The sequence below is a fragment of the Stegodyphus dumicola genome, chromosome 5, assembly GCF_044657685.1.
Source record: "Stegodyphus dumicola isolate Sdum_Otavi_A_Nest chromosome 5, ASM4465768v1".
In the NCBI taxonomy this organism is placed as follows: Eukaryota; Metazoa; Arthropoda; class Arachnida; order Araneae; family Eresidae; genus Stegodyphus; species Stegodyphus dumicola.
In genome coordinates, this window is record NC_140772.1 from 124,035,795 (window position 1) to 124,054,428 (window position 18,634).

The 18,634-nt window shown below is 32.8% G+C and overlaps 1 protein-coding gene across 1 annotated transcript in view; it reads right to left on the bottom strand.

Annotated features, from left to right (window-relative positions):
• Window positions 1–2,167: 2,167 nt before the first annotated feature.
• The window catches only part of Dbp73D (putative ATP-dependent RNA helicase Dbp73D), a 43,439-nt gene continuing 26,972 nt past the window's right edge, over window positions 2,168–18,634 (bottom strand). Inside the window, exon 3 of the mRNA XM_035354773.2 lies at window positions 2,168–2,350. Within this exon, the coding sequence (XP_035210664.1) occupies window positions 2,254–2,350 (97 nt within the window). The 3' untranslated portion in view covers window positions 2,168–2,253. The remainder of the gene's footprint in view (window positions 2,351–18,634) is intronic.

Sequence of the window (18,634 nt, forward strand, 5' to 3'; positions counted from 1 at the left end):
ATTCTAGCTTCAGCATGTTTTGACTTACGCGGATGGGTATATATTTCTTTAACAGAAGATAAAAGGAATCTCCCGTTCTTGGATTATTGTGGAACAGAAATAAAGATGTCCTTTTTTGTATCTTAGAGAATGTTTCCTTTGAGAAAGAACCTGTAACCAGAAGAAATATTCTTTCAGCTGTCAACAGAATTTTTGATCATATTGGGATGTTAAGTCCAGTAACTATATGCATGAAGATGCTAATACAAGAAAGTTGGACTCTTAAATTAAGCTGGGATGAGGTATATCCTGAAAAGTGTTTGTAAAAGGTTTTCACTGTGGACGGAAGATCCTCATTTATTATCGGAAATTAAAATTCCAAGATATGTTGATTGTGATGGTTGCCGAGATGGATTAAGGCTTCACACTTTTGTAGATGCTAGTAAATCTGCACTTAGCGCAGTTGTATTTCTTCGTAAAGAACACCGTGATGAACTAAAAATTCATTTAATTCAAGCTAAGAGCAGAGTTGCTCCCTTGGCAAAGGCAACAATTCCCAGATAGGAATTATTAGCCTGTTGTGTAGGAGCACGCATTATATCTTACATTATAAAAGAAATGAATTTGACAGAAGTCCCAACCACATGTTGGACAGATTCTTCAACCGCTTTGTTTTGGATTAAGAATGAAGATGTTTGAAGTACATTCGTTAAAAACAGAGTTAAGAAAATTCGAAGTACCACTTCAATGGATTCATGGAAACATATTCCTAGCAGTCATAATCCGACAGACCTCCCATCCAGATGTTGTTGTCCAAAATTTCTCCTTATATCGAAATGGTGGGAGGGACCGGAGTGGCTAAAGCATTCCGAAGACAACTGGCCCAAATCTCAGATTCCAACCAATAGAGAAGAAGTTTACGAAAAGCGAAAGGAGGGAGAAACTGCTTTAGTTAACTTTTTTTTTTTTTTTTTTTTTTTTTTTATAGAAAAGCGATGGTACTTGGACGATTTTTCAAGTATTCAAAGATTTTGAGACTAATAGCCTGGATATTGCGTTTCTTTAATAAAAATTTTGAGAATATAATGAAGGGAAAGTTCTCTATACAAGAAATTCCGTGCCAAGTGTTTCTCATAAAAGGAACATTCCTCATAAATCTAAAGATGTTAAAAGGGACAGTGATCTTTAAGTAACAGATTTCGAAATAAAAACTAGATGTAGCAGAAAAATTTTCAAACCTTCTCGTTATAAGTGATTTTTAAGTATATGTTCTGTATTATTATTTAATTTATATTGTGAGTGTATTGAGTACTCTGCAAATCGATTGAGCAGAAAATTTTTATTTTTATTTAATGTTTTGATTTTTTATAGACCATTTTAAGAAAATCAAAAAGTGGGAGTATGTTGTGAGCTCTATGATTTATATTTGTTAACGATATTCGACAGCCGTTGTGTTCCTTTTTAGACAGATTTTGTTTTTTGTAGTTTGGCAACAGTACGAAAGATTAGATTAATGTTTTGATTTCCTTAAGTGTGTAAGTAAATAAAGTTGTGGCTTTCTTAAGCAAGAAAGTGTTATTGTTTATTTAAAATATTTATTTTGAAGTGCTATAGAATGGAGTCAGATTTAATTTAAAGGCGAGAACGACTGAATGAAATAATATTCAGGTAGATTCAACGCAACAACTTCCTTATCGCGTTGCTTGATCAATAATTGCTCCTTTTCCTGCTCACTTTGTAAGAATGGCATCAACTTTGGGAGTTAATCAATTGATGCTAACCTAAATTTACCAGTGAGACTTGTAACTAAATGAATCAGTTTAATCACTAATGGCAAATATCACATCCATCCTCCTCCCTTATATTTATTAATATGTCAATAAAATAGAAAATAAGTATTTATTGATGTATATAATCCACAAATAAAAATAATAACTCAGCTTGTCATTAATTTTTTTTTTCAATTCCTTTTAATTTCATTTTAAATTCAAACTTTCCAACAAACCTGGAGTCGACCTGTTTTTAGCGACTCCTTCTCCGACTCCTTTTACCCCAAAATCTGCCCGACTACGATTCCGACTCCACAGCCCTGGTATTATCCTTGTTAAATCGGACTGCTTGTATGTAATTTTAAAATTTCAAAGTTCTGATTATCCAAATGTTTAGTTTCAAACACTTTATACCACAATTCTGTTTAGAAAAATTTATGTTAGAATGCAGTTTTTCTTACATTTATGGTAACATATGATATATTACAAAAGCTGTTCATATATCTCAACTATGTTGCCGTTTTGCTGACTGTCGTAATTTGGTCTTTTTCTTGATTTTCTTTTTTCCCTTCAAATTTCGATGTTTGGGTGTTTTAAACTTCCTGAAAGTACAAAGATCACCATTAATATACAATACAGAATTAGTATGCAATTATTCTGTCACAAGACAAGTTTCTTGATATTTTATTTGCTGTGCACAAATTACAGCTAAACAAACATTTGGATGTTATTTCTAGCATCACAGCTACAGAAATGGGATAACTCTTTGATTATCTGCTCAACTGCAAGTGGAATCACCAAGAATGGCATCATGGGAGAAGCACTATGTCACCAAAGTAGACGACCAAGAATTTTATGAAAATGTATCTATCTGGCAACCCACTAATAGTTGCACATAATGCACACAGCTTTGAAATTCAAGAGTCATGCTTGTGGTTTCCGCTTGTGATTAGGGCGTGGAGTTTTCCAAGGAGGTATTCTAACCTCCTTGGAGTTTTCTTTCTTTTCTTGTAATGGCAGCCCTGGTATTATTTGTAGAATTTGTCTGTTGTTCTTCAGAAATATGACACTGCCTAGTAATAGAGAGCGTAGAAATACACATTCTCTGAAGTTAATTTTAATTTAGGCAATTTTCGAGTGTTTTATTAAGTTAAAAAAAAGTCGCTGTACCCATGGGCAGAAGATTGCGGGGGGAGGTTAAGTGTTGTGGATGTTTTTTGTTGCTGTTTCATGTAATTTTTAGATTTTTTTTATGGATGTTTGTTTTAGGTTTTTTTCAGTTTCATTATGGATGTTTCTTGTGTTTTTTAATTTTTAAAAAAATTATTTCATTGCTCTTTTATGCAACTTTTAGCGCGCTACCATTTTTTAAAATAACTACTTTTCAACATGTTAGGTTAGCAAAAAATTAGTCACCAATGATTGCAAATTAGCGGGATGATTGAGCAGATAATCAGACAGTATCAAAATGGTTTTTGTTAGCACCATTTTGTTAAATTCCATTTTCTGTTATCACTCAAGAGCAAATAAAAAGAGGAGAAAAATTAAATACAAACAAACTACGCAGCATAACTTCACATATCAAAATAAACTGTACTATGAAAATAAATAAGTATGGAAAATGTTAATTATATATATATATATATAGCTAATTTACATGGTAATTCAAATGCAAGTTAACTTTTTTAAACATTCATAATTCAGTAAATTTTAAAGTTATATCAATGCAACTTACACTGAAATGCATAAAATTATTCAGTTTTTTTACATTAACTCTTCAAATAAAGTTATGTCCACCAGCTTGATTGACAACATAAAATTAAGTTCATGAAAATGTTGAATTCTGTAAACATCTCTGTAAAGTACTTAATTTAATATCCTCCATACCAAGGAGGTTAGCACAGATGGTTGGAATGTTCCCAGCTTTCCCTCCACTATAGAAAATTTATTTGACAATGGTTACTTTTTATACGTCGGCGAAGTGCACTCATTTTAAACGCACCGCATGAATGGATTTTTTAGTGATGACTTTAAAAGTGATTTAGTGATAAATTTTTAAGTGATTTTAATGTATTTTATATTAAATTTACTAAGAAATGTACTGCGAATGTTCAATTTTTCATTCTGTTGTAATGAAGATGATACCTGTAACTTGTAACTATGACAAATGCAACATTCAGAGCCTGATTTACAAGCCCCTCACTATCCGTTCTATTTTTTCAACATAATACATGTCCCTGACACAAATTATATTTCATATAAAGTATTTCACAAAATAACCTTACAATTTAACATTTTCATTAAAAATTATTTAAACAAAGCAGAAAAAGTACTTTTTTAAAAATTTTGTTTCATGGTTTTAGTTTAACTACTTAACAGTTTTGCCCAAATGACGTTCGGGTGCCATGGAAGGGGACTACACCAATCCGATTCGTCCAGCCTTTTCACTTTTTAATTTGCAGTTTTTTCTTATAAATGTCTCTAGTAGTCCAGGAGAGACTGGATTGTAAAACCAGTTCAAGGACAGGTTTTTACTGCTTTTCGTTTAGGCTTTGTGTGTTGCTCGAAAAGGAATGACAGCAGAAAACATATCAGAAAAGAAACCAGATACTTTTGTCCTGATTGTGATATTGGACTCAGTTTATCTCCATGCTTTAAAATAAATCATACCAAAGCAGAATTTTGAAAAGAAATAAAAATATAAGTATTTAAAAAAAGTATGTGTTTTTTTCCTAAGATTTATCTCCTGTAAAGTGTTCTTTCCAATTCCAAACCTCCATCATGAAAAAGACAACTTTAAGTAAAAATGCCTTATTTTCACCGTAAATAAAAATAAGCTTAAATACAGTACAAAGTCTCTAATCCGGACGTCCATTATCCGCAATGATCTAATAATGATCCATAATCCGGACCTCAAAAGCAACAAACTTACGCATGCGCGTTTGATGCGCGCGTCCACTACGTATGCGCGTAAAGCCAGTAAAGCGTTTACCCATGCGTGCTTCCGATAGTGAAGAAAGTAACAGAGAACGTTATTTAAAACGAAAAAATTTCGATTGACAAGTTAGTCGGTATTCTCGACACAGCAATTACAGGACTTGAACAGTAGAACTTTGTAACTGAAAAAATTACATAGAAGAAATTATGTCTGTTTATAGAATTATTAAAGTATTATCACAAAAAACGAAGCAACTTAAACAACTTACATTGACAGAAATGTTTACTAAAATAAACAAATACATATTAAGTTTTTTTTTTTTTGTTTTGTTTTTGTTTTGTTGTTTTTGTAAATTTTGATACCAGATCAGGGGTCGGCAACCTGTTTGTCCTTAAGGGCGCAATACTAAATTTGAAAATCACCGAGGGCGCATATTTTACAGATAATCAACAGGTATAAATAGGCATTAAAAAAACAGATTTTTTATAACTTTATTTTGTTGGTGTCATACATAATGATACATATAATACAATATTCAGTGTGAAACTTGGGTGTCCATATTTTCAGCTAATTTCTTATAATTGGGGATATATTTAGAGTTCCCGGTCCTTAAACAATTATCTAAATGTGAGTCATTAAGCTTTGTTCGGTATTTTGATTTCAAATATTTCATATTTGAGAACAAAGACTCGCAATTGTATGTTGTTGCACAATATGAATAAAATTTTAGCGCACATTTCCTTAAAATAGGATACTTATTTTCATCGACTAAGTTCCAAAACATTTCATCATTACTATGCGCTTTTAAAATAATATCACTTTGCAAGTTTATTATTTCTAATTCTAGGTCTTCGATATTATGAAGCTCGAAATACACTGAAACTATTTCAAGAACATGATCTTCAGTAACATTGAATGGATTTATGAAAAATCTTAGAACGGGTTCTAATGCTGCAAAATCTTCAAATCTAGAAGAAAACTCTTCTATTAGCTTATCTATAATTTCTAAATATGATGTAGCAGTAAAACTTTCATTATTCAAATTTAAACTCTCAACAGTATATTTTATATTTGGAAAATGTGATAATGATTTTTTCAATAGATGGGATTTCAACAACACTAACTTGCATTTGAATGCATTTACTGCGCTAATCATGTCAGCGATATGCTTGTATTTTTAAATTTAATTCATTCAACTTTGCCGTTATATCTGTCAGAAATCCGAGGTCGATTAGCCAATCCTTATTTTCTAATTGCTCATAAAATTCGCCTCTTGATGCAATAAATTCCTTTATTTGTGGCAAAAGCATGATAAACCGCTCAAGTATTTTACCTCTGCTCAGCCACCTCACTTCAGTATATAAAAGAAGATCTGTGAACTGAACGTCCTCATCTTCTAAAAGTAATTTAAACAATCTATAGCGCCTGCGCGCGCATTTCATTACTAGCGTCGGCGCATGCTCCTTGAGCTCTTAGAGTTTGTGACATGAGATTGTGAGCTAAGAGCGTGTGAGAGAATTCGTGGCTTCGAGTGGCTATGAACGATGTAAATTAATGAGAATAAAGGTGAGATATAATACAGTCCATTGTTCCTGAGTTTATTGAATTATAGTGTAGTGCCTCTGCAAAACACAATCTGTGTAGCATAGCTCCCTATCTTATGGAATTAATAATTTTTGTTACTATCGTAAATACGTGTTGAAAACCGATTGTTTTTGCGCATAACATTTCCTGATGTATGAGGCAATGATAAGAAATAAATTTCGGGAATATGGAATCCTGTCTACATAAGGCAATAAATCCTTTTTTCTTACCAGTCATCGCTGGTGCCCCTGTCTGTTGTAATTGACGATAACTTTTGTACAGGTAATTTTACATCTGTTATATACTTTTTAAAAGTAGAAAAGATATCTTCTCCTCTGGTGCTTCCCTTTAATGGCAGAACTTTTAGGAATTCTTCTTTTGTTGTAAAATCAGAAAATACCATCTCTAAGCAAATTGCTAATTGTGATATATTTGTCACGTCTGCCGATTCTTCCAACTGTAGCGAAAAGAAAATACGATTTTCCATATCATTTGCTAATTCTGCCTCCAAATTCTCCGAAATTACTTCAATTCTTCTAGTAATAATTCGTGCTGATAATTGCAACGTGTTTATAGCTGAAATTGTTTCCTTTTTATTTTTAAATTCTTCAAAAAAGTGAATCAGCAGCTTCTAACATGGCTTCTTTCACTAATTCTCCATCTGTAAATGGTTTTTTATTCTTAGCTAGCAAATGCGATATTTTATATGACGCGATCGTTGCTGCTTTATGTTGCTGCAGTGGTTTAGTAAAAAAAAACTTTGCTGGTTAGTTATTGCAGATTTTAAAGAAATAATTTTTTTTTCTCCTAATTTCAGAGTTCATTGGATAGTCACTATCAAAATTGGTATGAACAGTCTTAAAATGTCGTTCAATATTACTTTTCTTGGGAATCGCAACACTATTATTACACAACAACCAAATACACTTCCCTTTGAAATCAACGAAACAATATAGATGTTCCCATTCATCGTTAAAATAATATGTTCTTTTTCTTTTACATTTATCCATGAAGGGTTTTGAAAGAAAAGAATTATTTTGGATTACTTGGTAGTTTTAAGTGCACGGTCTAAGCGTGGTCTATTCGAAATACGATGACACACTAACAAAAAATACGTGCGTAATATTAGATACGCTCAAGGTTAGCAAACTGCTAATCTATGCACAATCCTAAACTCAACTGACTACTGTCTAACCACGCTAGCGAGAGCAGTTTGGCTGAGGCAAAGAATCTCTAAAAAGATTAGATTCTCCTTAGAGATTCTTTGGCTGAGGGCCAAGATGGGTCAGTTTAATTTAAGGGGTGTGTGGGCGAAAAGCTCAGGTATTTTTCCCTCTCGAAGGTCAGGGAACATTTAGTGTCTACCGGGCTACTGCACTCACCCCTACATAACTGATAGATGTACTCACTTCCGCCCCAAACCGGATGTTTACATAGATCTGGAATACGTGGTCAGACTTGCTGTATATCGCCGTTTGACAAGAGTAAGTAAATCGCTCTGGCTATCATACGTTTACATTAGTTCAGCGACGGCGCATTAAAAATCGATCGTGGGCGCCATGGCGCCGCGTTGCCTACCCCTGCTTTAGATCATTATTGCTTTTTTATTTCATAAATTACGGTTTCATATTTTTAATTGTATAATTTCTGCATGCCATCTTACCAGATTTAAATTGATGATCTATAATCCAGAAAAACAATTAATCCGGAATCTTCGAAGTCCCGACGAGTCCGGATTATAGACTTTGTACGGTATTTGTTATTTGTTAAAAGTGTAACCATGAGTAAATTGAAAAATTAAATTTTTACCCATGAAATTTGCTCATAGAATTTACTTTTATAAAACAAATAAAACTGTAAAAAATAACATACTCATAATAACAATTGTAATAAAAATAAAAACATAAATCACAAGGTAAGTAAAATATTGAATCGTTCTATTTATATATTTTCAATTATTGTTTGAATATTACAAATTATATTAAAATTTAAAATAAATACATAAATTGCGTTTCCTTTAAGATTTCAACAAATTAATTCAAATTACAAAAAACAACATTAATGCGTTTGTCGTTCGAATTTTCGCCAGCAAATTCTAATAAATACAAAAATGCAGTCAAAAAAACTTTTGCAATTATTAATATGAGCATAAATTATTATTATTAATACGAGAATAAATAAACATATTATTGATTTCCAGCTGAAGAAAATAATTGGAAATACGTTTTATTTAACCCCACAATTATGCCACCAAAGCGAAGTGCCATTGGTCGATCTACAAATTATGCAAAAAGAAGAAGAGAAGAACGAGCTTCAGAAACAAGTGAGCAGAGAAAAACTAGGCAAGAAAGAGATAGAGATCACACTGCTCTTGCTCGAGCTTCAGAAACAAGTGAGCAGACACAAGCTAGGCAAGAAACAGATCGAGATCACACTGCTTTTGTTCGATCATTAGAAACAAGTGAGCAGAGACAAGCTAGGCAAGAAAGAGATCGAGTTCACACTGCTCTTGCTCGATCATTAGAAACGAGTGAAGAGGCAAGCAGCAAAGGAATTGAATTCACAAGACACAGACAAAACGAACGATACATACTGATTTGAATTTATGTGGTTTCAATTACAATCCCCTTTACAATTACAGTCTTCATCCAAGTGTAATTATTGGAAAACTGGATAAAAAGTGTATGTATTGTGGTGCTTAAAAATTTAAAAATCAGGTATGTGCTGTGCAGGTTGAAAAGTAAAGTTACCAGACTTGCGTTCACCACCTGAATCATTATTAACTTTAGTATCAGGTGAAACAAGTCAATCAAACATTTTTTTGAAACAAGTACAATTCATGCTTTCAAATGACATCGTTTGGAGGGGGGAAAAAATCGTTAGCGCAAATTATATGCCAGCATTTAAAGTTACTAGAGCAAATTTATCACCATGTTGGATCACTACTACCCTTGCCAAATACCGATCACAAATATCTTCAGATATATTTTATGGGAAATACTGATGAACAAATCAACAAACGGTGTCAACTGAATATGCGTACTAAACGAGAGATTGTCATTGAATTACGAACAACATAATGAATTAATTAAATTATTTAAAACCGCCATTGAACAAATGCCATCTGGCGATTACAAAGTAATAATAAAGGCAGATAAAACACCTATTGGTTAACATCGAAGACAACTCAATGCACCAACGATCGATGAAGTGGCAATTGTCATAGTTGGTGAAGAATTTAATTCTCGCAATATAATTTTCCATCGTAGAAATGGTGACGTCCAGCAAATATCAGAAACGCATCGTTCATATGATGCATTACAATATCCCATTCTATTTTGGCAAGGAGAGGATGCATATCATTTTAATATTAATATGAGAAATCCTACAACTAATGTGGGCATTAACAAAAAGGTCAGTGCTATGAATTATTACGCATATCGAACGATGATTCGTGAGAATGCTGATAATCATATATTGAAATATAGACAATTATTTCATCAATACGCTGTTGGCATGTATGCAAAAATAGAAAGTGAAAGACTCCTCTACATACGACTAAATCAAGTCAAATTGCGTTCTGAAGAGTACATCCATTTACATGATGCAGTTGTAAATGATGGCAATCTCAATGAATTGGGAAAAATGGTCATTTTACCATCCACATTTACAGGCAGCCCAAGACTAATGCATGAATATGCACAAGATGCAATGACGTATGTTCATGCATACGGTCGTCCAGCTTTTTTCATCACATTTACATGCAACCCAGCATGAGATGAAATAAAGGAGCTTTTATTAACTGGACAATCACCATCAGATTGTCATGATATTTCTGCACGTGTATTTAAACAAAAATTAAAATCTTTAATAGATTTTATTGTCAAACACCATGTATTTGGAGAGACGTCCTGTTGGATGTATTCCATTGAATGACAAAAAAGAGGTTTGCCATATATAAATGTTGAGTAAGCAATTCAGTGAAAGCTATAAAATATATTTGCAAATATGCGAACAAAGGAAGCGATATGGCAGTGTTTGGAGTGGAAAATACAACTGCATCTAACGATGAAGTCACCCGATATCAACTGCTATGCTACATAAGTAGCAATGAGGCTGTATGACGTATTTTATCATTTTTCATTCATGAGCGATATCCAACGGTTGTTTATGTAGCAGTACACCTTGAAAATGGACAGCGTGTGTATTTTACATCAGAAAATGTACGTGCAAGAACAATGTCACCATCGCCAACAACATTAACTGAATTTTTCACATTATGTAGAAATAATACTTTTGAAAGGACACTACTGTACTCTGAAGTACCAACTTATTTTACGTGGAATACATCAACAAGAAAATTTCAACGTCGTCAACAAGGTAGAGCAGTACAAGGACACCTAAATTTATATTCCACAGATGCATTAGGTCGTCTGTACACTATACATACAAATAACGCAGAATGCTTTTACCTAAGATTATTATTAATCAATGTTTGTGGACCAACATCTTTTCAAGAATTAAAAACAGTCAATAGCCATGTGTGTGCTACATTTCGTGAGGCTTGCCAGAAATTAAGTCTCAACGATGCTCATTGGGATATTTCACTCGCTGATGCTTCTAATACAGCTCAACCACAGCCGATACGTACACTATTTTCCATCATACTAACTACATGTTTTCCGGCTAATCCAAAGGATTTTTGGGAAAAATATAAAGACCATATGAGTGAAACATTTTACACCGCATGCGTAGAATAAATGCTAATCCCAACATTCAATTTACATTAAATATATATAATGAAGCATTGATTTTAATTGAGGATGTATATTTGACAATAGCCTACAAATCACTGACAGAATTGGGAATGATTGCTCCAAATAGATCTGATAATGACATTTTCTATCGTGATATAGAATGAGAAACGCATTTCGATGTTAATGAATTACAAACATTTGTTCGAATTAATCTGCCGAAATTGGTATTAGAACAACGAACAGCATATGACACAAATATAAATGCAATATCTAATAAGAGTTGTGGTTTATATTTCTTAGATGCACCTAAAGCCACTGGCAAAACTTTTCTTATTTCAATTATTCTGGTAACTTTAAGATCACAAAATAATATTGAACTTGCTATTGCATCATCTGGTATTGCAGCAACTCTTTTGGACGGTGGTCGAACAGCACATTCAGCATTGAAATTGCCATTAAATATGCAGGTAATTGAAACTCCAACATGTAATATTAGCAAATATTCTGGGACGGGAAAAGTACTAAGATCATGTCAGCTTATAATATGGGAGGAATGCACCATGGCACACAAGAAATCATTGGAAGCACTCAATCGCATATTAAAAGATTTGAGAGGAAATGAGCAGCCCTTTGGTGGTGCACTCATTTTGCTAGCTGGTGATTTTCGACAAACTCTACCAGTTATACCACGCTCAACACCTGCAGATGAATTGAATGCATGTCTCAAATCAACAGCGTTATGGCGGTATGTGGAGAAAATATCTTTAAAGACCAATATGCATGTTCAATTACAGCAAGATGAATCTTCGGAATGATTTACAAAACAATTGTTAGATATTGGGAATTGTAAAATGGAAATGGACGAATCCACGCACTGTATTACATTACCAGAAAACTTTTGTCACATCGTGAAATCCACTGATGAATTGATAGCCAAAGTTTTTCCAAATTTATCGCAGAATTATAAAAATAATCAATGGGTTAGTGAGCGTGCTATATTGGCAGCCAAAAACATTGATGTGAATTTAATAAACTGCACAATTCAAAATGAAATACCTGATGAAGAAACAACATGTAAATCCATAAATACTGTTGTCAATCACGATGAATCAGTTAATTATCCAACAGAATTTTTAGATTCATTGGATCTACCAGGAATGCCACCGCATTTTATCTTTGAAAATGGTTCCTCAATCATCCTTCTACGAAATATAAATCCACCGCGACTATGCAATGGGACTAGGATACAGGGGCGTAGCTAGAGGGGGGCCAGGGGGGCATCTGTCCCCGGGCGCAGAATCCAAGGGGCGCCAAACTGATGTTACGACATTTTAGAATTAAATGTTTTCCATCCTTGGCAAGTAGTAGGGGGCGCGAAATCTTCAGTTGTCCCTGGGCGCTGAAAACCCTAGCTACGACTCTGCTAGGCTATCAGTAAAAAAATTAATAACATAATTGATACAACCATTTTAAATGGAAAACACCAAGGGGAACACGTACTATTACCATGCATTCCAATGATACCAACGGATACTCCATTTGAATTCAAACGTCTACAGTTTCCTGTACAACTAGCTTTTGCAATGACCATTAACAACGCACAGGGACAATCATTGCACGTATGTGGATTAAATTTGATAAATCCATGCTTCTCACATGGACAGCTGTTGGGAAAACCATCAAATTTATTTGTTCTTGCAGCAGATAGGAAGCACTAACTAAAATAAAGTTCACCTTCAGTCATCAAATATCATTCATTTCATGATGATATTTAATAATTACAAAATTATTCTTCAATTGAAATTCGTTTGCAATATTGCAATACAGTAGAAGTCCGGAAATCCGCAAAGCTTGGGACCAGAGGTTGTGCGGATTTAAGGATTTTGCGGATTTCAGGACAGAAAAGCTAAATCATAATATTCAGAATAAAAGTGCAAAATAAATAAGACGTATTAGATACATTTAATTAAATTATTATATACATTATTGTAATAATTTATTACATGCATTAAATTATTATTACATACATAAATTGATTATGTTATTGTATTATATATGTACACAGCATCGAGGTTTGCCGATTTCGCCTCATGCAAAGATTTCCGGTGTTAGAATCACTGTTGCTGTATAATTTCAACAGCTTTTCTTTACTTTTCCGTATATCATACACAATCGTGTCACAATTCCGTACGATTCTGCTATAAACCCAGGAGTAGCACTTGCCAGTATCTTTTGCAGAATTTGCACTTTTTGCATTACGTCAATGCAACGTGTTTACGTTTTTCAACGTTGCAAGCAGTAAAATCATGAGCGCGTTTCTTATCTGTCATTGCATTAAATGCGCTGAAATTTAAAAAAATACACAAAATATCCGGATTAAAAAAACGACAGCACTAAACAATCTCGTGAAATAACAAAGCTCAGAAAATACAACGTGCTTGAAAGAAAAGTTTCGTCTGCTTTTTTACCTCGATGCAGATTAAAGGGAAAAAAAACCTTTATCATGATGCCAGTAATTTGTATTTCCGTTATGACTCATTATTATTCGGTAATTATGACGTCATTATTCGGTTAAGTATTTTTTCTTCGATATTTCGTACTCCATGTTGCGGTTTCCGGAACCTATAAACTGAATGTTTATATTTTGAGAGGCAACGCGGATTTCAGGTCGGCGTATTTTCGGTATTTAACTGTAATATATTTTGCGGGTACTTTTCCGTTTTGCCCGCGCAAATCTCGCCAAGCAGACTTTGTTGGCGACAACATACAGTATACACATAAAAAATGTTAACGAATGTTAGTTCTAAGAATTTTTTATTTTGAAGATATTTTAATACGGTTTAAAATTTTGTAAAATGCCGATAAATAAAGACAATAAATTTGTAAAAAGACATTAAGAATTTCGAATGAATTTAAGCCGTGAATCCTGATTCGCCGTTTCGTATCACGTGATCCCCAAGTGATATCATCTCACGTAAACTAAGCTACAAAAATCTAATTTTCTCAGTAATTATCTACATTAATTTCAAGTTAAATTTTAATTTGGAATACAAGTTTAAATGCAAGAATTATTTCAATTCGTACGAATAGCTTACTCAGAAATTATGTAAAACAGTAGTGCTTTACATCGCTAGTGCATTTTCCTTAGAACTGATGAATTTAACCCTTGATTTTGCCTTTTCTATATTTTTGCTTTCGGGGATGCGGTGTGTTTACATTCTAATTAACTTAATTACCGCGAATCGTCTTAGGGCATAAAATTTAACAATCTTGTAAATATTCTATGTACTTGTATGCCAGTATTGAAAGGCACAATCAATCTGATAAGAAATGGTTGCGACTTGTTTTGAAAATTAGGCGTAGAAGGTTACCAGCGAAAATATTCCGTTGGCATCAGTTGTACCATTATTGGCGACTTTATCGTTTGCGCCGGAGATCGGAGATCATCATTCGTATGTAGGGATAATTTTATTAATTTTCATTTTGATGTATTGTATACATTTGATCATTAATAAATTATGTTTGAGGTATCAAAACTGCCTTTTCGTTCAAACACAGCAACGTGTGAACGGGTACAACTAGTTTTAAATACTGTACTAATACATGGAGGCCTAAGGCACATACCCTACTAGCCCCTACAGAAAACAGATCCTGATAGCATACTTGCAGAAACTATACAGCTTTAAAATTAAAAGAATAATATTCTTGTATGTAAATATGTATCTATACAAATGATCACTAAAATCCTTTTTATTTCTTCTCCTTGAAACGTGTTTGGCATCATTAATGGACAGTAATCAAATCCTCAAGATATGTATTTGATACAGCTTGGAAATAACACTACACACAATTTTTTAAAACTGATATTTATACGTATTTAAGGATTTTTTTCTGTGTGCACTTTTCAATATTTTTGTTAAAAATTTCGTATAACAAGTATTTCTTATTTATCCACAGAATTATCCTAATTTAAAACTAGATTTTTCTTACTTATTTTGATTAAAGAAGCATAAAGTCATTTGAATTTTTCATATATTTTTAAGTTCGAAGATAATTGAACATATTTGGGCTAAACACACATTTTATTCAAAAAAAAAAAAAAAAAAAGTTTTGGCTTTAGGAAAAGAAGCTTCTATTTCGAAGATAATTGAACATATTTTGGCTAAACACACATTTTATTCAAAAAAAAAAAAAAAAAGTTTTGGCTTCAGGAAAAGAAGCTTCTATTTTCCCCATTAAGTGTTTCTATTTGATATAATTACCATCATACTGATATGAATGTACAGAATTACACAAATTTGTGCGGTATATATGTTTTGTGAATGATATATTAAGTATACATATTTTTCAATTATATTTTAATTCCTACAAAATAAACTTCCTTAATTCTAGAATTTTGCACAATTATAAATCAATTTTTAGAAACATTCATAATTTTTGTTAACATTTTCTTAAATATGGTATAAATTTCCTACCTTTCATACGATTATTAGAAGAATGATTTCATGAGATTATTAGAAAAATGCTTTATACTTTAAAACATTCAAACAACATAGCTTTAATCCTAGCATATATTGTTGCATATTAAGGGCTACTGATACAATTATATGCAGAAACAAAAAAAAAAAAAAAAAAATTTGGAGATACACAACACAGTAAGTTTTCCAGCACGCTTTTGAAAGTTATAAATACATGAACAATATTAATATACATGTGTGAATACCTGAGTTTTTTCATGCATTTCCAACTTCGAAAGCTACTGAAAAAAGTGAGTGAATCTTTCTTGGAAGGTCAAATACATCCGATGCTGAAAGATTTCATACTCCCCTCCGAAAAGAGCAATCAACAGAGATGGGAGTAATAGCTACCGTAAGAATTCTATACCATCATACTCCTGTTCTAATTTTCTTGCTCCAGACATTTCTATATGGAATACCAATTCATTCTTCCGAAATACTAAAATCCATAGCTGATGAATGTTTCCATTTTTCTTTGTCAAAAGGTGCCCAATCATCAAGGACATTTCTATTTAGTGCAGGCACTGGAAATACTCAATTATTGCTGAGAGTGATGACAGCACAACACAGCTTTAGTTACAGCTAAAGTTGTACAGTACAAAGTCCGAGATTCGAACATCCAATATCCGGAGCGATCTAAAATTCGCACCTCAAAGCCACCAAAAACTTTTTTTTTTTTTTTTTTTTGGGGGGGTATGCTTTACCCATGCACACTTGATTTTTTTTTCCCCTCCCACAATAAAACATGAGAGTTCCGATTCTTAATTTCACTTCGGCATTAAATAAAATATGTCAATATTAAGGTATTCCGACCTCGTATAAAACACGATTTTCGGTCAAAATTTCGATTTTTACTTTATTACATTATCTTAAAGAATACATCTTTAGCTATCAAATACAAGTTTTTGCTTGTTGATAGGTTAATTATAACTGAAGTTATAAGCACTTTTCTGTAACGTAATAAACCGGAAGTTCCAATATTCTGGGCTGGAAGTGAGCGTTTAAATAGATATACCTATTTAGAAACTTTATTTATCATCAAGATTTTGTAAATTATAAACCTGCGTATTAGATATTTTGTAATACATTTTAAGAATCTGGCGATAGTTTTTTCCCTTACTTTCGTATTTAGTTTGGCGCAGAGGGTATTCGATGTTGAATAGATGTGTTGCTGCTTTGTCGATTAGCATTGACAAAGTGCTTGATTTGAAAGCTATATCACATTTTTGCATCATTTGCAACAAAATAAACAGAATGGAATACAATCTTCAGCACGAAACTGGAATGCATTGGACATGTACAGAAAAGTGTTGGTAGTAGACTACGAAAAGTAAGAAACTCCACTCCTTGAATTGAAAGGGAAAGGTAAACTGACTGATTCTTTTATTGATAAACTGCAGAATTAGGGATTGCAATTAGAAGTAATATTGGAAACTTAATTGAGATGCAGTTTCCCAACGTGGGGCCCACGCCCCACAAGGGGGCAATGCGACTGTTAAGGAGGGCAATTCGAAAATGGACTCATGCTAATTTTAAGGGGACAAAGGACTTTCTAAATATGTTTCATGAAGTCAAAATTTTTCGAAATTTCATTTTTTATTCCCCAAAATAAAGAAAAATATAAGTATGATGTATATGAAATAAAGTTTTTAATTTGCGGTGCATTTTAAATATTTTATAAAGAGTTCTTGCTGTAGACATGGACATTAAATGCTTTTAAAGGCATTTAAATAACTGACACATTATGCTTTCCAGACGTTTCTCGCACATTTCAGCAAACAAATTTACTTTTAGTGTAGGAATGGCAACCGGTATATTATTCTTTCCTTGAATGGCAACAGTAGCTGCTTTCAGCTTTGTTTATATTGATCTTAAATTTATTTCTTTCAGCCCTTAGTGAAATGAGGGATGCAAGCAAGAAAAAACGTTCGTCAGTATTCGGAGGCATATTTAAAATTTGGTTTCATACCCGGTCCATAAACGGTCAACTTTTGTCCTTTTATGCCAATAATGCTTGACCAACAAATCAATGAAACTAGGTCGTCTTGAGGCACATTTGAAGGTGAAACATAATGCTGATATTAATTCAGATTTGAATTATTTTCACACTTTAAGGAAAATTTTTGAAAAAAGAGTAATATTAAAGTGTCTATTTACTACTCATAAAGCAACTGTTAATCGTGCTCTTGAGGCTATTTATCAGATTTCATTACTCATCGCTTAATCTGGGAAAAGCCATACTATAGGGGAGAATTTAATCAATACCAGCATTTAAAACTGTTCTAGAAAAAAATTACAAAGACGTTAAAGCTATGCCACTAAATAACAATACTATTTGCAGAAGAAAGATTAAATGAGTGAGGATATTGAAATACAACTTGTTGAAAAGCTGAAAACAAGAAAGGTTTCGGTGCAAATGGATGAACCAACTTTGAGAGACAGTGAGGCCGTACTTGTAACTTGTGTAAGATATATTCATAAAGGAGATTTTGCCGAAGAAATGTTCTGTAAATCATTAGAAAGCACCACTACTTCCAAAGATATTTATAGTAAGCTAAGAAATATCATACATCTTGTACTGCAGATGGTGCTCCTAATATAATAGTTGAAAAATAAAGTAAAGCACGAAATAAGGAAAAGGGTTGCTTAAAATTGATAAAAGATGAGAATACAGAAAGGCTTCTTGTGCATTGTGTTATTCGTAGAGAAAAACCTGGTAGCTAAAAACAATTCACCTGTTCTAAATGAAGTACTAAATTTAGTTATAAAGTGTATCAATGCTATTAAAGCTAGGGCCAAATGTTCAAGTTATTTTATGAAGAACAAAATGAAGACTATATGAGACTTGTACTTCACACTGAAGTAAAACGGCTGTCGAAAGGGAACTGCTTGGAAAGATTTATGGAACTATTTGATACTCTTAGTTATTTTTTAAAGGACAAACCTGAAATGAAAAATCCGTCAACGGATGATAACAAGGCAATTGTGAGTTATTTAGCTGATATCTTTGAAAAATTAAATATATTAAATAAACAACTTCAAGGAGCAAATAAAACTTATGATGCAAAAGGAAAATATTTGGTTTCATTA